The following is a 22014-nucleotide window of genomic DNA, read 5'->3' as shown; positions in this document are numbered from 1 at the left end:
GAATGAGGCTTGATGGAATTTCCTGGAAACCCTTTCCTATGTGATTGAATAAATGAGATTGCACCATGCTTCTTCCTTTTGAGTATGATATGAACTCAATGCTCCCTGTTTAACATGACTGATGTTTCCTTGTTTCTCCTCTGGTGTCCTCAGGTTCTTCAGGCCTTACAGAAGGAGCAGGAGCGGAACAGTCCAGTCCTAAAGCACTGAGTCCAGTTATCCAGGAGCAAAACAACAGACACTAGCACATTCTCTAACCCAGTACTCCACCTGACCTTATGAAACGCTGGACTCTAGCCCAGGCCAGGCGGTGTGTGAGAGCTGCCCTCTAGGCCCCAGATAGACATGCCCTCCCTGGGATGGACCTACCCCAGGCTCGGAGCACTCAGGGATGAGGAAAATCAGCCACTGTGTTCCCCCTGGACCTGGTTTATGGAGCAGAGACCCTGGAGGTCTGGAAAAGACTGGGGTAAGGGGGGACAAGGACTTATTATAACCCACCACCAACACATGCTGTGTCCCCCACCCCCAAATCGAACCGGGCAGAAGAATGATGCTCTCGAAAGTACTGTACTCTCCCATATTTCTATAGCAGGGATGCTAGTTCCTCTCTTTCTCTCGATCTCTCCTCCCTCTTTCTCTCACTTTTCACTCCTCTCTCCATTCTCTCTCTCTCCTATTTCTCACTTTCCCCTCCCTTTCTACCTCTATTCCAAGCCTCCGTTGCTGTTGGTCATTCCTACAAATCGGCTGACTTTTTTACTGTTAGCCTTTTAGTTATTTTTGTTTGGTCTAATGTGGTTTCAATGTCTTTTTAATTAGTTTGCCGTTTATTCGCTTGTTTTCCGTTTGTTTGTTTCTATTTGTGTCCGCACTATTCTATGAAGGAAAGACTCCCAAGGAGAAGCCGTGGCCGTTTGTGATTTGGGGACAACGGTTCATCGGCTTGAAAGGAGGGGGTAGTGAATTGGTTTTTATTCTTATGAAGATTAATCTGAAATGCAACAAATTATGTAGTGTTGTTAGAGGCACTATAATGTTACGGTTCACTTTTTAAAGAAATGTATTTTACCCCTTTTTTCTCCCAATTTCAATCTTGTCTCATCGCTGCAATTCCCCAACGGGCTTGGGAGAGGCGAAGGTCGAGTCGTGCGTCCTCCGAAACATGACCCATCAAACCACGCTCCTTAACACCAGCACCAATGTGTCGGAGGAAATACCGTTCAACTGACGACCGAAGTCAGCTTGCAGGTGCCCGGCCTGCCACAAGGAGTCGCTAGAGCGCGATGAGCCAAGTAAAGCCCCACCGGCCAAACCCTCCCCTAACCTGGACGACACTAGGCCAATTGTGCACCGCCCTATGGGACTCCCGGTCCCATGTCTTGTGACACAGCCTAGGATCAAACCCGGGTCTGTAGTGACGGCTCAAGCACTGCGATGCAGGGCCTTAGAACGCTGCGCCACTCGGGAGGCCCATACGGTTCACTTTTTAAATAAACATTTTACCAACCCTCTTCAAAGAGGAAATAAGCTGCCTGGAAAAAAAGAATTATTGATATTTAATGATGTCCTATACATACCCTGAAGTGGTTTTCAACTGGAACAGCTAAGGTAGATTATGAGAATCGTGTGTGTCGTTGTGTGTGACAGTGACACCAAACTACTGTATATCGGTTGCCTTTTTTCTGTTATTTTTTGCGCATTTCATTGTCATCTTAATGAATTGTTCTGTTTTCTTTGTTTCTAATTTAAGTGTCATATCTTAATATATGTAACGGTTTGATGGTGAAGCTGCTCCACCAAATGTGTTTTGCTACTGATGTCAATGTGCAATAGAAGACTCCGAAAAGGAAAAGAGATTGTTGTGTATCTTCTGTGTCCCTACTATCGATAATGCTGGTATCCCTATTTGGCCTCTATGCCCTTCCTCTATTGGACGTTCTCACTCAGTAGGTGCTGTAAACCAATCAGAAGCGGTCTTACTCCATGGTGAGGAGCAGAGTGGCTCAGACCTATTGCACGCTGTATGTTCCCTGTTCCCATAATGCCTTTGCTAATGTAGCTGAAAGACCTGAGTCATGTTAGGAGCTCTGATTTCCCCCTTTTAAACTAACTGAACACACCAGCCTTGGTTTCAAGGTGTGAGCTCAATGGGAGGGGGTTGTTCAACAAGATGCTTTGGTGTGGTGTTCAGTTCACAGATCCTACTTCTGCTTTCATGTCTGCCGCCACCACCTGCCAAAAAGGTAACTCCTCGGTAGATGATTCTGAATGTATTTCAGGCTCGGTCTAAATGCTGTACTAAACGCTCCATACTCCAGAGGCCCCAAGAATTTAGTGATCTCCTCTGGCTGTTGAAATACTTTGAAGTGCATACTGACAAGTATGCAGTGTGTAGTGTTCAGCCAACAGTAGCATCAGGATGTCAGACAATCCCCCTGGTCTTTTCACCTCCTCACCCCCCCGTGCACGTATACATTCTGATCGCTGTATGAAGACTGATGCACTCCTTTCCCCCCGCTGCTTTTATGTGGTGAACACTGCAGTACTGCAATAAAGCATTTTTCACAATCGTTTTGTTTGTCACCTCATGCAATTTCACCCCTGTAGTTTCACGCTGTCGTTTGGACAATCTATCCATATTTTTATTTGGTCTTGTTGAGTACTTCCCCTCATACTGTATCAGTGTCCCTCACACGTGACCATCGAGGATCCTTGTATGTGTGTATGTGCTTTGAAGTGACATTTCTAAAGAAAAAATAAGTACCGTAATTTTCGGACTATAAGCCGCGCCTTTTTTCCCATTTTTCGACCCTGCGGCTTATATAACGGTGCGGCTAATCTATGGATTTTTACAGCTAACGGCCACTAGAAGACCTCCTAAATCTATGGATTTTACAGGTTACAGTCCACCAACTTTAACTCTATGGGCTCCAGTCCGCGCCCCCCACCTTTAAGCGGCGGGCTCCAGCAGGAAAAGCTGGAGGCCGGAAAAGAGTGAGACAGGTAGCGCGCAAAAGTAAAAGTGGAACCGAGAGTGGTACGAGAGACAGAACGAGAGACAGAACGAGAGCAAGACAGACAGACATTACGAGAGCGAGACAGTTTGTCTCTTTCCCGACAATCCCCTCTGTGCACGAACCCTTACATATGGTAATGAAACATTAAAACACCTGCGGCTTATAGTCCAGTGCGCCTTATATATGTACACATCATTCAATATCATTCAATTTAGCTGCTGCGGCTTATACTCCGGTGCGCCTTATAGTGCGGAAAATACGGTATTCTGTTAGGTACTGAATGTTACAGGGTGAGGGTGTGTGTGTCCTACCCAGCCCAATAATCAATCAGAAAGAACTACAGGAAGTATACTCACTCCTTAGGCTGGGAAGTCATAAATCCGACATGAATGTGTTCACGTGCCTTTGAAGTCGAAGAATTCTTCAACCAATAAGATTTTGGCTAGCTTGATAAGCTAGTTGACATTGCTAATAATAAAGTTGGCTAGCTTGCTTAACATTGACATATGGTCAAACTAGCTAATTTCTCCATATTGATAAGGTTGTAATTGTCAACTGATTTGTTATCCTCTTTTGGCAAGAAAAGGTAATGGTCAGTAATGAAACATCACAACCTCTGCAACTTGGGTAATAACATTTTTCTCAAGTTTCCCGCTTGTAATTCCGACTTAGAGAGTCGTTCAAGTTAAATTTCCCACTGGGAACTAGGAGCTTCCGGTAACTCTGATAACACGTGAATGCGCCATATATCACAGAAGTGCAACCTGGTAAGCATAAATGTCTCTGAGTCCATTGTTCCCCTGTTATAAATTATTAGAAATAATCTGCCCTCGCCTTGAAATTGGATAATAAAGGCGTTATGAGTTATCTGTCCATGTAATTTGTTGTAAATCAGATTTTCTTGATGCTTTGTTTTGCATTTTCAGTTTGACTATGTCCTCTTGTTTTAATGTGATGTTCCAATGGACCCTTTTCTGTTGTATAGAACTAGAGTTGGACTTGGGTGGGAGGGCAGCAGGGTCAAAACTGGAACTGTATTTCACTTGAAGTGTATATAACTATTGTTTTATTAAATAAAAAGATCTCTTAATACCTGTGTACAACTTGATTGACCATGTTATTACCTTTTATCTGTACTACTTATGTGTGTTTTGTAATTGTTTTTCCATAGTTGCAGAGCAAGTGATCTCCAGGAAACTGCTTCATAGCCTTAGACGGTGTAGAGCAGGGGTATTCAGCTCTTACCCTACGAGGTCCGGAGCATGCTGGTTTTCTGTTCTACCTGATAAGTAATTGCACCCACCTGGTGTTCCAGGTATAAATCAGACCCGCTGATTAGAGGGGAACATTTTTAAAAAACAGTGGAACTGGTCAATAACTTCAGACCATATGTATCACACTGATGCTGAGTTTTTAGGCAATGTGTGCTACAAATGGCCTTGTTCGACAGCATCAAATCCAGGTGGGTTGTACATCAGTCAGTAGGCAGTCACTTGCACTGTCGAACAAGCCCAATCACTTCACTTACAAACAAATGGCCTTGTTCGACAGCATCAAATCCGGGTGGGTTGTACATCATTTTTATATTTACATTGTAGTCATTTAGCAGACGCTCTTACAGTTAGTGAGTGCATACATTTTTCATTTTTTTAGCAAACAACTTACGTCAAACCTTTGAGCAAAGAGGCAGACCTGTGCAAGCCATCCGCTGTGGGCTAACCACACATGCATTTCCTTCAAAACACTGTAACTCGGGGGGGGGGGGTTCTACCTTTGAGATGGAGTGGAAACTTTTGTCACCTACACCCACCCCCACCCCTCCTCCAATGATATATAGGGCAAAAGACTCCTGAGTTTAGAACCTCTTTACAGTTGCTGAGGTGTTAACAGTATTGGTCATCTTCTACTCATCATCCTCTGTGGAATCAACCAATCATGCGGTCCACTCAGATCCTTCTCCTGCTGTGCATCCTGGGAGCAGCCCTGTGCTCCGCTGCGTTGACCAACAGTAAGTTATCCCTGCATCTCCTCGATGAGATTTAAAATAAAATCAATATTTCGCCTCAGAAACCATCAGGGTCCATATTCATAAAGTGTCTGAGTACGAGTGCTGATCTAGGATCTGTTTGGCATTCTAGATTATAATGAATAACATTAAATGGACAGGGGAGACCTGATCCTAGATCAGCACTCCTACTCTGAGATGCTTTATGAATACAGATCCTGACATTGTCATAGTCTGATAGTGATGGTAGTTATAGTATGTATTGGGAGCTATTCTTTTTTTTGTAACGATTTTTTTCTTCTTCTCAATAACAACCATACATAAACAAAATATAATAATCAGACACACACACACATTTCAACAAATATCAATTACATCACACCTGCTCAGACCCACATGTTCCCACCGCAACCATACACATCATGTATGTCTCAACCACACTCCCCCTCATCCTTCATCCCTTGGAACTTTCCAGTGCTTGTAGCACTATGCCATATGGCCTCAAATTGCACTGTTCTATTTTTCTCCATAGCACATAACTTTTCAATATTTAAGTAAAAATACATTTGATTCATCCACTGTCGTAGTGATGGAGAATCATTTGATTTCTAGTTTTTAAGTAGAAATTTTTTCAAAATCATTGACAAGAAAAGTATGGTCCACCCCATTGGGTATCCCACCGCACCCTCATATGCCATGTTTTGAAGTATGCAGATAGACGGATTAAAAGTAAATTTACGTTGTTAAACTTCTGACAGCCAACTTTCTTAACTCTGCCCATTACTTTTGGACTTCATAGCATTCCCAGAAGCCATTAATTACTGAGTCCTTGTTAGTTTTAGAGTATAAGACATGACTGCCATTGTGCTGTAAAATTTGTTATAATATATTCTATACAAGAGTTTATACTGGATTAAGCGTAATTTCGTTAGTTATGTTCCAACACTCCCTGCATCTTGTGCCTATATCAGTTATTTTTTCTAAGAGATTGTGAATTGGATAGGCTATCTGCAAGGCTTAGTATATCTTACCTATCATATGTATAGCTTTTTCTGAGTCAAATAGTATTCCCTCAACATTGCTCTGATGTCCAAAAGCTTTCAGGTTGAAATTTCATGATATAAAACTTTAAAGTTGCATATATTTGAAAATGTCTACATTGGTCAGTCCAAAATAGATTTTTAATTCTGTTATGGAAATAATTTGATTTGCTAGTATTGGGAGCTAATCTGAAGCATGTCGAGAGATGTGAATTGTTGCATTATGAGCTGAAGTGAAAGATTCCATGTTGACTTATAGTATGTCAGAAAAAGTATAGGAAACTGACAGATTGTCTTTTTATACAGATGGAAATAATCCTGATGATTGCTGTTTCCAGTATTACCAAAGAAGAATCCCCAAACAATTAATTGTCGCTTATGAAATGACCAGATCTGACTGCACTCATAAGGGGGTCATGTAAGTAGCCTAAGATACATTTTCCTTGTCATAAATGTTTTACACACACACACACACACTACACCTACAGTATTAATATTTATTTTGATATTGTCTCCTCTTTCCAGCTTGATCACGAAAAAAAACGACCCCATTTGTGCCAATCCAGATGAGCCTGTGATTGACAGGATCATGAAGGCCATCGATGAGAGTAAATTCAAGTAACCACTTCCCTGGAAGAAGGCTAAAATCTGAACATGCATAAACTCTGGCTCCTACTTCATTGTCAGGTCTGCTTAGAGTAACTGTTTTACTTTGACATGTAGTGACAAAAAGTTTTAAATGATATGCTAGCAATCATGATAATCATTAAGTAGATGCATAACATGTATTGTTATGAACATGAAATAGGTTGTATCACTCAACAAAAGGACTTGCCAAGAAAAACTTCTAAAAGGACTAATTCGAGGCAGAGAACAGTTGGAGCACTTATTTAGTCCATTGTTCAGGATGAGTACAGGTGACTGACGTTTTGACATCAAACCGATGTCTTCCTCAGAGTGACCTGACAATTGCACTTAGCTCCTATTTATAGCCTAGTGGCCTTCTGAGACACAACAATGTAAAAATTCAAATATCATGATTCAAGGTAAATGATATTACGTATTTTATACAGTATTAGTTAATGTTATCTTATGAGCTGCATAGGAGTTGGAGGATGAGGATGTTCCATGTATTTATTTCTGTCAATGGTGGGTGCCAGAAGGTATGCGGGCCAAGGAGGTCTAGGGGGCCCAATTGTGTTAATCTTAGAATGAGTATGTGATGGAATATCCTTATTAGGGTGCAAGCTGACTGGGTTGCAAGATGATACTATTGTTGTTGGGAGTGACACTCAATAATGGTTGGCAACTGTTGGATGGAATTAGCTTGCAAACAAGTATATAAGCTAAGAGATTTCCTTTGTTCAGGGAGTTCAGATAGCAATGGGCCACTCCAGGGCCGTTTGCTATGTGAACCCGGTACCGCAATATTAAATACTTTGAACCAACTCTCCATCTAAGTGTTTAACTATTCTCTTGCATACTGAATTACTTGATGCCAGAGAAACTCGCCATAACAGTAAATAAATGGCAATTTAGCACAATAAGAAGAAGAAGAAGACAAATCAGGTGTCTAGTTGATCAATAGGCCATGTTAAAATAAAGTACATACATAGGTGATATTTAAGTGTCTGTGAAAGGCTGACACAGAGACCCTAACCCTAACCTTGAACTACATGTTATTTTTATCTGTACATTGTTGTGTCTCAGTAGGCCACTAGGCTATAAATAGGAACTAAGTGCAATTGTTAGGTCACTCTGAGGAAGACCTTTTGGAAGTTTTTCATGGTACCCCTTTTGTTGGATTTTCGTCATTGAACTCTCATCTATACATTGTATCCCTTTTTTTTATAAGCTTTGCCTTTTTCTTCTCTCACAAACATTTTGCATGTATGAACAATACTGACCCAACAGGCCATCTCTATTGTCTGATCTTAATCAATCTTACCATTTGTATGCCTCGTTTTTCATACAGTATGTAGAACTATGTTATCTTACTTTATTATATTTTTCTTGTTATATCCACCATAGTATGTAACCTCAAATATCTATGAAATCCTGCCATGTTTATCTAGGTTATACCACACCTTTAGTGAAACCCACATTTGTGGGCACAGGGCAGGCAATGGCATAGCCATATAAGCTGGTTTCTTTTCTTATAAACTCAAATAGATCTTCGATCATCAGTGTCATTTTAACAGTAGAGTCAATCAGAGAGACTAAAGGATGGGGCTGTCTTTACTGGCCACACGGACCCTGATAATATCTCTCTTGCCTCAGCCTTCAACAGGTCAATGTAAGTCTACCTGATCTATCCTAAATAGTCTTGGCATTACAGTTTTATTACAGTTTTTTTCAATCACTTTGGTGCAATTTTCACCACTGTTGTACTGCGCTGTTATTTGCCTGTTTGTGGCCCTCCTGCTAGCTTGCATGATTCCTGTCGTTCTCCTTTGACCTCTCAACAACAAGCTGTTTTCACCCACAGGACTGCCACTGGCTGGATGTTTTTCTGTTTGTTGCACTATTCTTGGTAAATCCTAGACACTGTCGTGCGTGAAAAGCCCAGGAGGGCGGACGTTTCTGAGATACTGGAATTGGCAGCCCTGGCACCGACGATCATACCCCGCTCAAAGTTGCTTAGGTCACTCGTTAAGCCCATTCTAACGTTCAATCGAACAGTAACTGAATGCTTCAATGCCTGTCTGCCTGTACTGGTCCCCCGTGGGAATCGAACCCACAACCCTGGCATTGCAAGCGCCATGCTCTACCAACTGAGCCGCATGATACTGTAGAAGTTACAGTAACAAGTCACATAGAAAAGTTGATATTGTGCAATGTTGCATTGGGCAGAAATGGCATACATATACCAGGCTACACCAATACCTTTTTACTGTAGGCTTCTGCTTTACAATACATGCCATAATAAAACCTATATCTGATGATTTTTTTCTATGTATGTACTGTATAAGGATACTGAAATTGTAAGACTGACATTTTTTTCAACATGCTCCAAACTTTACATTGGATACAAACAAATAATTTTATACAATTGGTTTGCAGTAAACTTGAAAAAAATGTATCCTTTTTCAAGTTTTCACGTTTCTTATTATATTTTTAGCAGTCAATACAAACTGAAATCCATGAGCATATAAAATATTAATGGATAAGAGCAACAAAATACAAAGAATATTAGCAAAAATCTTTAAATCAATAATGTCCTGCTGTCCTAAAGCAAGAAATATGGAATTGGTGACCTCATGTACCGTTCAGTTCTAGACTTTGGTAGTCCGTTTGTTTTGGCTGCGGGTGTTCCTGCCTGTCACTGTGAATTGGGCAGGAGGTAGCTAGTCTCTGAATTTAGATTTTAGGAGGCGAAGTCAGTGCAGAGTTGTGTCCGTCTTGAAGCCGGGTTAGGGACAGAGTCTGAAGTGCCTCAGTATAACTGGAGTATCCTCCTAGGATGGTGTTGTGGATTTCATGTGAAGGTCACTGATAGGACCTTGCACTTGGCAGGATTCAGTGACATTCTGCTTGCAAGAACCCACGTGTCGAAGTTGTTCAGGGCCTGCTGAGTTGTGCTGATGTTTCCTGTTGTACAAGTGTGGACCAGATTTAGATCTTCAACATATTTCCACCTACTATCAACATCCCGGGCTGCGCTGTCAATGACCTCAAGGAAGATGAGGGCCCAGAAGACATCCTTGAGCCACACCCCCCATCAGCTCCTGCCTGTCTGAGAGGCTGTCTTGGTAACATTCATACTGGTACATAGCTAAATATTATATGGAAAATGGTTTTTACCCTCTATTATTCCTTCTATCAGCACTTCAAAAATATCAATTTTGAATAGTATATCATATATTTTTTGCTATTGGATTAAGTGGTAATTAAAATGACTAACTGGTGAGCCTATCATTATCTGATGTATTGGTGACTAAATTAAATGTTCTCATGGTATTTCGCGAAAAACGTTGATTTTGTATGAATGACTCAGGGGTGAAAGATGTGTTCAACTCCAATGAATGCTCAATCAAAGGTCCTGAACATAAGACAGGGGTCATTACAAGTGTTATCAGTTTTGACTTTAATACTAAGAGTTTAGAAAATGTACCACTTACATCTGAAACATGTGCCAAAGTGATTGACTTTTTTTTTTTAATGATAAGCTCAAATTAGTTGATTTTTAAACATGAAAGTGTTTACAATTGCCGTATGTATATACCCCTCTTGAGATTTGGGGTAGATTACTCTTTAATACATTTGTGAGGATGTAAAGGGAATTACTAAACAGGGAATCACTGCTCTCCATTGTAAGCAGAGACACCACAGATGTGGAGATGTATCATACAGAGAGTTCTGTATTTGAATCAACTGTGATTCTCACTGGACAACTCCTGGGTCGCTGACTGGCTGGCTGTACAGCAACCACTCAGCCAACCAAACCAGCAAGAGAGACTACTCAGCAACCTGGGACCAAACCAGCAAGAGAGACTACTCAACAAACAGGAACCATGACAGCAGCCAACATCGATCAGCCTACAGTTTCAGAATCAGGAAGTTATGAATTAAAAACAACTAAGAGAATAAAAACAAAACAACCACAACAACAACCTCTCTGTTGCCAGAGAGGTAGGCACGATTCAGCCTTTGTACATCATCTCAGTTCATCTCACACTAACTGGAGATACCGTACTAAGACGTTATCGTCTACACATGCAAATAAGTAAGATCATAGGCAAGGAAATTGTATATGAAATGTGCATAGGAAATATGCCAATACCGGATTGATATAGTGCAGTGATTTGTAGGCCTATTGTGCTTGTGGTTAAAGATGACCAAGAAATGTGAACCTAGGAACGTGTGAATGTGTAAATTAATGTCAAGTAATGTTTGATTGCATTCCTTTATATTGTAGCAACCTTAAGCTAGAGGTATGTTTTTTGTGTGTGCATTTGATGCCTTTCAATCCACTGCATCAGCCTATGTCTCAGTTCCGCATCTGCGGTGAAAGGTGACAGAGCTAGAGGGGTGTTTGTCAGACCATGAGACATCCCGAAAATCGGTCTTCTCACAGAATCGTCTGTAGCGTCCGAACAGTTTGGGCTACAAACTAATGACCCCTCTGTGGAAAGGCGAGACTCTAACAAACACATATGTGTCAGTTGTTTTGCTCTAGGACACCCACAGGCCTCACAAGACTTGTCTTAAGGTCCCCCCGAAACAGATGAAAAAATTAATGGAAGTACAGTGCATTCCGAAAGTATTCAGACCCTTTGACTTTTCCCACATTTTGTTAAGTTACAGCCTTATTCAAATAGTCCCCCCCCCCCCCATCAATATACACACAATATCCCATAATGACAAAGCAAAAATAGGTTGTTCGAAATATCACATTTACATAAGTATTCAGACCCTTTATTCAGTACTTTGTTGAAGCACCTTTGGCAGCGATTACATTCTCAAGTCTTCTTGGGTATGAAGCTATAAGCTTGGCACACATGTATTTGGGGAGTTTTTCCCATTCTTCTCTGCAGATCCTCTCAAGCTCTGTCAGGTTGGATGGGGAGCGTCGCTGCACAGCTATTTTCAGGTCTCTCCAGAGATGTTCGATTGGGTTCAGGTCAGGGCTCTGGCTGGGCCACTCAAGGACATTCAGAGACTTGTCCCGAAGCCACTCCTGCGTTGTCTTGGCTGTGTGATTAGGGTCATTGTCCTGTTGGAAGGTGAACCTTCACCTCAGTCTAAGGTCCTGAGCGCTCTGGAGCATGTTTTCATCAAGGATCTCTCTGTACTTTGCTCCGTTCATCTTTCCCTCGATCCTGACTAGTCTGTCAATCCCTGCCGCTGAAAAACATCCCCACAGCATGATGCTGCCACCACCATGCTTCACCGTAGGGATGGTGCCAGGTTTCCTCAAGAAGTGATGCTTGACATTCAGGCCAAAGAGTTCAATCTTGGTTTCATCAGACCAGAGAATGTTGTTTATCATAGTCTGAGAGTCCTTTAGTGCCTTTTGGCAAACTCCAACCGGGCTGTTGTGCCTTTTACTGAGGAGTGGCTTCCATCTGGCCATGGTAGACCATATAGGCCTGATTGGTGGAGTGCTGCAGAGATGGTTCTCCCATCTCCAAGAGGAACTCTGGAGCTCTGTCAGATTGACCATCACCTCCCTGACCAAGGCCCTTCTCCCTCGATTGCTCAGTTTGGCCTGGCGGCCAGATCTAGGAAGAGTCTTGGTGGTTCCAAACTTCTTCCATTTAAGAATGATGCCACTGTTTTCTTGGGGACCTTCAATGCAACATTATTTTTTAGTACCCTTCCCCAGATCTGTGCCTCGACACAATCCTGTCTCGGAGCTCTACAGATAATTCCTTCCACCTCATGGCTTGATTTTTGCTCTGACCTGCACTGTCAACTGTGGGACCTTCTATAGACAGGTGTATCCCTTTCCAAATCATGTCCAATCAATTGAATTTACCACAGGTGGACTCCAATCAAGTTGTAGAAACATCTCAAGGATGATCAATGGAAACAGGATGCACCTGAGCTCAATTTCGAGTCTCATAGCAAATGGTCTGAATACTTATGTAAATAAACACACAAAAAACTTGTTTTCGCTTTGTCATTATGGGGTATTGTGTGTAGATTGATGAGGGACATTTTTTATTTAATACATTTTAGAATAAGGCTGTAACGTAACAAAATGTGGAAAGAGTCAAGGGGTCTGAATACCTTCCTAATGCACTGTAAGTGTTATGATTCACAGAAAGTGTTTTAAAAACAGAATAGAAGTACTCTGAAACACCCAAAGTGGTTCTTCAATTTAATTGTTGGTGTTTTTAAGAGAGTCGTGAAAAAACTTTTTGGGTGTATTAGTGCATGTAAAAAGCAGCATCAAAACACAAAAATAATGCTTTGGCATACTGTGTCACTCATAGAATCAAATGGTGAAATACAAATAGTTTATAGCGTAAATATTGATTGATATTGTTTTTCAATAAATATTTAACATCTTATTGTACACAAAAATTCTAAAAGATTTAGATACAGAGCTGTTATATTTTTCTAAAGATTTCAAAAATATGTTAATCCTTTAACGTCACTGGGAACGAAATAATTTTTCTAGAGTTGTCTAAGTACTCTATAGGCTACAGTTGCCAGGCCCATTGTGAGATTACAAATGATGTTGCAATCAAAATGGTAGAGAATTTGGATATGTGTTTTCTTGCATATCCCAACTCCTTCAGATAGTGGGGTCACAGCATCTCTGGAGCAACTTGGATGAAGTGCCTTGCTCAAGAACACCACATTTCTTCTACTTGTCGGCACCATGATTCAAACCGTATGGTTAGAGGACCAACGCTCTAACCTCAAAATAAAGAGGAGTTTGTGCAGATGCAGGAACGGCCCGAATTGCGGGCTGTAATTGCACCCTTCTCTACACATTTGGGGTGGACCAGCCACCGTATGTTGGCTGCCTTGAGGTTAGAGCGTTGGTCCTCTAACCATACGGTGGCTGGTCCACCCCAAATGTGTAGAGAAGGGTGCAATTACAGCCCGCAATTCGGGCCGTTCCTGCATCTGCACAAACTCCTCTTTATTTTCATCAACGTAGAGACAGAGACGGAAGAGGAAGCGAGACATGCCACTCCCTCATTTTATTTCTGGTTCAATGGAAGTCAATGATCTAAGCCAAAGAGATGGTTAGAGTCCTCTAGTGGCAAAAAAAAGAGAACGTTTTAGCATGGACATTGCTTTGAGGGCTTCTTCCATTTTATTGTAATCGCTGGGTGGGACTTCCTATGGGTTAGGGAAGGATCACAGTTTTGATAACAACGTTACGACAAGGGAAGTAGCTAGCTAGTTAGAACATGGTACACAGTGTCCTTCGCCCTCGCCTGTCGAGCACTGCATTCTTGCTGTTCTGATAACTCGGCAGGCAGGACCGGTGTCATAGCTAACGTTAGCTAGCTACTTCTTCATCTATGGTATTATGGTGATCCGCAAACAAATGGGTGCATGCCGCCATCTACTGTACTGGAGCTAGCTAGCTACTTCCTTCAAAGCTAACTAGGTACTTCCCTCGCCGTAATCAGAACCAATGGGATGCAGGAACGCCCACATTATTAAAGTGGAATTCCCCAATTATTTTCAAATGCTTTATTTAGACATTAGAAACAGGAGGAGAAGGAGACAATGTGGGACAGCCAGAAGAATAGAACCCCCAACCCCAGGAACATTAAGATAGCTGTTGCTTTGGGAATTTCCCACTCAACCACATATCATGTGAGGAACTTGTGAATTCCATGAAGCTAAAGCCTTGGCCCCCAAGTCAGAATACATATTTAGAGTAAAGGCAATATGTCAACTTCAAACATTTTGTTGCCTTACATTTTGTCTAACACTTAGAGGGTAGTCACAATTGAGAACTCTACCCTGTCCAACTCTGATTATGTAGCGCCACTATAAGAGTTGGTCCCATTCTTGCCCCAAACAGGGAATGGACCTACAACTTAGTGTACAAGAAAACTAAGTCTTGAAACAACACCTTAACCCACTTGACAACACAACATGCATTTTCCTGGATAGACAGACATTCGAGTAATGAATGACTGGTGAATCGCATTGAGGCTTGGGCTGTGATGTAAAAGTTCCCACAACCTTATCCTTAATCCAGTGTTTTTTAAATGACAACAAAACAACAATCACAAAAGTAGAAAAAGAAAGGCAGCATTCAAAACTACTGGAGGGGATAATTGCTTCACAGTCATAGTGTATGACAAACATATAATGCCCATGCAAGCTTGTTTTCAATATGGTGGCCTGTCCTCTGCAACAAACCTCAAAAATCTTGCTAGAGTAATTATCCATCTAGCCATAATCCACAGTGGTGACCCTAATTTCAGAGTTGAATGTAACCTGCCAAACACCTTGCAACATGGAAACTGCTGCAAATAAATAACGGAAAAGTGGTGCGTGCATATGTATTCACCCCCTTTGCTATGAAGCCCCTAAATAAGATCTGGGTCAACCAATTACCTTCATAAATCACATAATTTGTTAATTGTGTGCAATCTAAGTGTCACATGATCTGTCACATGATCTCAGCATATATACACCTGTTCTGAAAGGCCCCAGAGTCTGCAACACCAATAAGCAAGGGGCACCACCAAGCAAGCGACACCATGAAGACCAAGGAGCTCTCCAAACAGGTCAGGGACAAAGTTGTGGAGAAGTACAGATCAGGGTTGGGTTATAAAAAAAATATCTGAAACTTTGAACATCCCACGGAGCACCATTAAATCCATTATAAAAAAATGGAAAGAATATGGCACCACAACAAACCTGCCAAGAGAGGGCCGCCCTCCAAAACTCACGGACCAGGCAAGGAGGGCATTAATCAGAGAGGCAACAAAGAGACCAAAGATAACCCTGAAGGATCTGCAAAGCTCCACAGCGGAGAATGGAGCATCTGTAGGACCACTTTAAGCCGTACACTCCACAGAGCTGGGCTTTACTGAAGAGTGGCCAGAAAAAAACCATTGCTTAAAGAAAATATTAACACGTTTGGTGTTCGCCAAAAGCAATGTGGGAGACTCCCCAAACATATGGAAGAAGGTACTCTGGTCAGATTAGACTAAAATTGAGCTTTTTGGCTATCAAGGAAAACACTATGTCTGGTGCAAACCCAACACCTCTCATGACCCCGAGAACACCATCCCCACAGTGAAGCATGGTGGTGGCAGCATCATGCTGTGGGGATGTTTTTCATCGGCAGAGACTAGGAAATTGGTCAGAATTGAAGGAATGATGGATGCCGCTAAATACAGGGAAATTCTTGAGGGAAACCGGTTTCAGTCTTCCAGAGATTTGAGACTGGGACGGAGGTTCACCTTCCAGCAGGACAATGACCCTAAGCATACTGCTAAAGCAACACTCGAGTGGTTTAAGGGGAAACATTTAAATGTATTGGAATGGCCTAGTCAAAGCCCAGACCTCAATCCAATTGAGAATCTGTGGTATGACTTAAAGATTGCTGTACACCAGCAGAACCCATCCAACTTGAAGGAGCTGGAGCAGTATTGCCTTGAAGAATGGGCAAAAATCCCAGTGGCTAGATGTGCCAAGCTTATAGAGACATACCCCAAGAGACTTGCAGCTGTAATTGCTTGTCATGGATTCAGCCGAGGCTGCTCCTCCTCCTTGCTCGGGCAGGCTTCGGCGTTCGTCGTCCCCGGAGTACTAGCTGCTACCGATCTATGTTTCGGTGTTTGTCTTGTTTGGTCTTTATTGTTTACACCTGTTTCCTATTATGTTGCATTGTATTCCCTTTAAATACCCCTGTCTCTCATAGTTTATTGTGTGTGATTGTTTTTCGTGAGGTCGGCAAGCTGTTATGTGCTAGTATTATTTCCTCCCTGTTAGGAGGTATTTTGGTTTTGTACTTTCTATACTGTGTTCAGTAAAGTACGTCTGCCAGTAGCTCGGTGTCCTGCGCTTGACTTCGTTACCGCATACACGTCAGCCTGACATTGCTGCAAAAGGTGGCTCTACAAAGTATTGACTTTGGGCAGGTGAATAGTTATGCACGCTCAAGTTTCCTGTTTTTTTGTCTTATTTCTTGTTTGTTTCACAAATTTTTTTATTTTGCATCTTCAAAGTGGTAGGCATGTTGTGTACATCAAATGATACAAACCCCCAAGAAAACAATTTTAATTCCAGGTTGTAAGGCAACAAAATAGGAAAAATGCCAATGCCATATGAAAATAAACTCACAATATTCAGATTAACTCTTCCTAGAATCATAATCTTAAATATAATATATTTTGGTATTGGAATATCATTTTGTTTAAAATATTTACTCGCAAAATAAATAAATATATTCTGAAATGGACGTCACTGATATAAAATATTGGGATGAGGACTGGAACGACTACCTTGACCTCGAGGATGACACTCCGCTCCAAGATGGAGGCAAACTGAAGGTCACAGTGGCTCAGGTGTCCCCAAATATACAGGTCCCTTGCACCTCAGGAGCGGACATTTCCAGATGACTTACAAGGTATATACAGCAAAGTCTTATTTTTATCAGTTCAAATAAAGGTAGGGATAATTATTTAGCATATCTGTCTGAGGTTTTTGTAGGTTTATGTAATTATCTGCCATGTGAGTGAATAAAACAACTTGAAATACACACAATAGAGAACTTGGGGGAAGTATTCCAAAAATTTGAATTCACAATGTTTTGTGTTTGTTTTTTATACAGAGTTCATCTTGAATCTTGAAGTGTGTCCCCTGGAAGGCACATCTGGAGCTGACGCCCCCGAAAAAGTCTGGCCAGACAATTTCACGATATGTGAGGACACTGTCACTGGAGCTTGAAAAGGCATTACGGAACAAAGTCTCACAAAAACTCAATTCCGTCACCTGAGGGGTATGTTGCTGTCTAGAGTTGTTGACGAAGCACTGCAGTACACAACATATCATTTCAGTACACAACATATCACTGCAGTACACAACATATCCTGAAAAGTACCAGAAAATTCTAATGGCAAATGCCATAATCTTGAAATGGCCACACCTGAAGGTGAAATGGGGTTCACCCACTACGGTGTGGCTTACGTGCATTATGGACAAACTAAGGAACAGATGGAGAGGCATAGTCCGGCAAATATGGAGAAGAGCTGCAGAGGGTGAGGGAGCGTCTTAGACATCCAAAATAAAAAGTAGAACTGACACTCCAACCATTGGCGCCACCGACATGCCAGGCCCCATCAGATGCAGTATCACTAATGAAAGAAGAAATGAGAAAGATAGAAGGGGAGAGGGATTTGAACAAGTTAAAAAGTATTATTGAGGAAACATTCACACAAAGGAGAGAGTTACTAAACCATGTGACAATAAATATGAAATACTGGAGGAATATCCCTTTTTAGCTTAGACTACTCACTAACTCAACACGTACTCAGAGACATGCTGCCACTCAGGCGGTGAAGTTATTGGATATGAGTAGAGCCAAAATAGAAAAAATGGAGTGCAACCCACAGCAAAGGAACAATTCCAAGCGAGCAGTCCTCCAAGACAATGTGGAGAGAATGAACATTGCCTTGGAGGAAGACATAACGACACAAGACCCAAGTTGGATCGTAACACACAACCATTCGATAGCTGGCCTCCTGATGCTTCCCCACCTCCTTCGGGAAGACAGTACACTGTAAAGGAGTTTTCAGTAAGTGACTATTTACAGTATTTAAACTATTGGTGTATGCTACAATAATTGTCATTCAATTCTATAATAAATTGTATTTTATTCATTTCAGGAGACTTCCACACCGTTTGATGTCACCACAGGACCTCCAACTCCCTATGTTGCGAGTATAGGAATGGGAGAAGGTCATGTGGTCTGATGAGACAAAAATAGAGCTTTTTGGTCTAAACTCCACGCGCCGTGTTTGGAGGAAGAAGAAGGATGAGTACAACCCCAAGAACACCATCCCAACCGTGAAGCATGGAGGTGGAAACATCATTCTTTGGGGATGCTTTTCTGCAAAGGGGACAGGACGACTGCAGCGTATTGAGGGGAGGATGGATGGGGCCATGTATCGCAAGATCTTGGCCAACAACCTCCTTCCCTCAGTAAGAGCATTGAAGATGGGTCGTGGCTGGGTCTTCCAGCATGACATCGACCCAAAACACACAGCCAGGGAAACTAAGGAGTGGCTCCGTAAGAAGCATCTCAAGGTCCTGGAGTGGGCTAGCCAGTCTCCAGACCTGAACCCAATAGAAAATCTTTGGAGGGAGCTGAAAGTCTGTATTGCCCAGCGACAGCCCCGGAACCTGAAGGATCTGGAGAAGGTCTGTATGGAGGAGTGGGCCAAAATCTGGTCAAGACCTACAGGAAACGTATGATCTCTGTAATTGCAAACAAAAGTTTCTGTACCAAATATTAAGTTCTGCTTTTCTGATCTATCAAATACTTATGTCATGCAATAAAATGCAATGCTGCAGAAATGTTTTGGTACCCTTACCCAGATCTGTGCCTCGACACAATCCTGTCTCAGAGCTCTACGGACAATTCCTTCGACCTCATTGCTTGGTTTTTGCTCTGACATGCACTGTCAATTGTGGGACCTTATATAGACAGGTGGGTGCCTTTCCCAATCATGTCCAATCATTTGAATTTACCACAGGTGGACTCCAATCAAGTTGAAGAAACATCTCAAGGATGATAAATGGAAACAGGATGCACCTGAGCTCAATTTCGAGTCTCATAGCGAAGGGTCTGAATACTTATGTAAATAAGGTATTTCTGTTTTTATTTTTAATACATTTGCAAAGTTTTTGCTTTTTCGTTATTGGGTATTGTGTGTAGCTTGATGAGGATTTTTATTTATTTAATCAATCTTAGAATAAGGCTGTAACATAACAAAAAGTGGAAAAAGGGAAGGGGTCTGAATACTTTCTGAATGCACTGTAACTCAGAGAAAATACATATCACGTGGTGTTCCACAAGGTCCGATATTGGGTCCGGTACTATTCAGTTTATATATGTTACCCCTTGGCAGCTTATCAGAAAGCACAGCTTTGATTTTCACTGTGGTGAAAGGTGACAGAGCTAGAGCAGTGTTTGTCAGACCATGACACATCCCGAAAATCTGTATTCTTACAAAATCGTCGGGAGTGTCCGAACGGTTTGTCCAACAAACCATTATGACCCCTTTATGGAAAGATGAGACTATCACGAACACAATGGTGTTCTCTGTTTTGCATCTTGGGACTCGTCTGAAGTTGATACAGCCGATCTGCCAACTTCTGTCTGTAGCATCCGAACAGTTTGGGCTAGGTGAGATTCTCACGAACATGTACATATCGGTTGTTTTGCTCTAGGACGCCCACAGGCCTCACAAGACTCGTATGAAGGTCCCCTGGTACCAGTTAATGGAAGTATACAGTATATGGAGACTGTTTAGTGCCAAAAATATGGGGTTAAATACATGTTAAAGAACATTTTTAAAAAGAACACTTCCTGATCTGTCGTATATCTCTGAGATATAGGACAGACACTTCAGAACAATCTTCCTTTACATTTATTTGGGGGGACTAACTGTTGTTCCATTTAGTGAATCTGTAATTAAATGTGTTTGTATGGGCTAATAGCAGTAAGACCAAATAAAATTGTTCATCAAATACTTCTTTTACATATTTTTTTTATACTTCAAGTGGTCTTAAAATTCTAAATCAAATAGCCAAATGACCTTCTTAAAACAATTCCATATAGCTTGGTATCTTTTGTTTTTTATCCTCTTATGTTTATTGTGTAGCATTTTAGTTTTTATTTTAATTGTTTTTATTTTAAAAAATCCTGTGAAGAACATCACGTTGCATTCCATGTCTGAAATGTGCTGTATAAATAAAGCTTGATTTGATTTGATTGCCACAGTGGAGAGCCCAGACACAGAAAGTACTGATGTGGAGACTGTGAGGTTTGGAGAGTTTTGCCTGAAAATCTCTGATGATTCCCGCTGGACAACCCCTGAACCAGAGACCAGGCAAACAGTTACCAACAACTAGACAGCTGAGAGCACACAACTGGCAATGGCTCCACCATCAGATGACAAGGAAGGTGGGTCACACTCTAGCTTTGAGTCATCTTCATCCATAGATCACAAGATCTCATACCAATAGTATAGGTTAGAGCAGGGCTTCCCAAACTCGGTCCTGGGGACCCCAAGGGGTGCACATTTTGTTTTTTGCTCTAGCAGTACACAGCTGATTCAAATAATCAACTAATCATCAAGCTTTTATCATTTGAATCAGCTGTGTAATGCTAGAACAAAAACCAAAACATGCACCCCTTAGGGTTTGGGAAGGTTTGCACCCCTTAAGGTTTGCACCCCTGGGTTAGAGATTAGAGACAGTAAAAAACCAATCCATCACATCCTACTTTAATACAGATACATCTGTCTCTCCTCAGAAACAAACTCAACTCTTCCCTCAAAGTCAGAACGGCCTGTCAATTCCCCTTCATTTGCGGCTGGTGTCATGTTAGTCAGTTCAACAAGCTGAATGTATAGTTGTGATTTAACAACAACACTTCAGATATACAGTATGCTGAACAGAAATATGAACGCAACATGCAACAATTTCAAAGATTTTACTGAGTTACAGTTCATGTAAGGAAATCAGGCCCTAATCTATGGATTTCACATGACTGGGAATACAGATATCCATATGTTGATCACAGATACCTTTAAAAAAAAAAAGGTAGGGGAGGGGATCAGAAAACCAGTCAGTATCTGGTGTGACCACCATTTGCCTCATGTAGTGAAACACATCTCCTTCGCATAGAGTTGATCAGGTTGTTGATTGTGGCCTGTAGAATGTTGTTCCACTCCTCTTCAATGGCTGTGCGAAGATGCTGGATATTGGTGGGAACTGGAACACGCTATCATAGACGTCGATCCAGAGCATCCTAAACAATCTCAATGGGTGACATGTCTGGTGAGTATGCAGGCCATGGAAGAACTGGGACATTTTCAGCTTCCGGGAATTGTGTACAGATCGTTGCAACATGGGGCTGTGCATTATCATGCTGAAACATGAGGTGATGGCGGCGGATGAATGGCACGACAATGGGAATCAGGATCTCGTCACGGTATCGCTGTGCATTCAAATTGCCATTGATAAAATGCAATTGTGTTCGTAGTCCATAGCTTATGCCTGCCCATACCATAACCCCACACCCACCATGGGGCTCTCTGTTCACAATGTTGACATCAGCAAACCGCTCGCCCACGCGACGGCATACATGTGTGCGGTTGTGAGGCCGGTTGGACGTACTGCCAATTCTCTAAAACGATATTGGAGGCGACTTATGGTAGAGAAATGAACATTGAATTATCTGGCAACAGTTCTGGTAGACATTCCTGCAGTCAGCATGCCAATT

General features: G+C 41.8%; 1 protein-coding gene and 1 long non-coding RNA gene across 3 annotated transcripts in view; both read left to right on the top strand.

Moving 5' to 3' along the window:
• LOC311113214 (TBC1 domain family member 14-like) overlaps positions 1–4112 on the top strand; it is a 77463-nt gene extending 73351 nt beyond the window's left edge. For both annotated transcript variants that reach the window (XM_084156414.1, XM_084156415.1), the window contains one exon: positions 154–4112. In XM_084156414.1, the coding sequence (XP_084012540.1) occupies positions 154–210 (57 nt within the window). In that variant the 3' untranslated portion in view covers positions 211–4112. The remainder of the gene's footprint in view (positions 1–153) is intronic.
• Positions 4113–4855: 743 nt separating this feature from the next.
• On the top strand, positions 4856–9146 carry LOC311112922. The gene is made up of 3 exons (XR_014610938.1): positions 4856–5028; positions 6372–6483; positions 6591–9146. It is a non-coding gene; the product is annotated as an uncharacterized lncRNA (long non-coding RNA).
• Positions 9147–22014: the final 12868 nt, after the last annotated feature.

This window comes from Coregonus lavaretus (assembly GCF_964263955.1).
Source record: "Coregonus lavaretus genome assembly, chromosome: 39".
Lineage (NCBI taxonomy): Eukaryota > Metazoa > Chordata > Actinopteri > Salmoniformes > Salmonidae > Coregonus > Coregonus lavaretus.
Note: the sequence above shows the minus strand (reverse complement) of the source record. Positions and strands in the feature narration are given on the sequence as shown.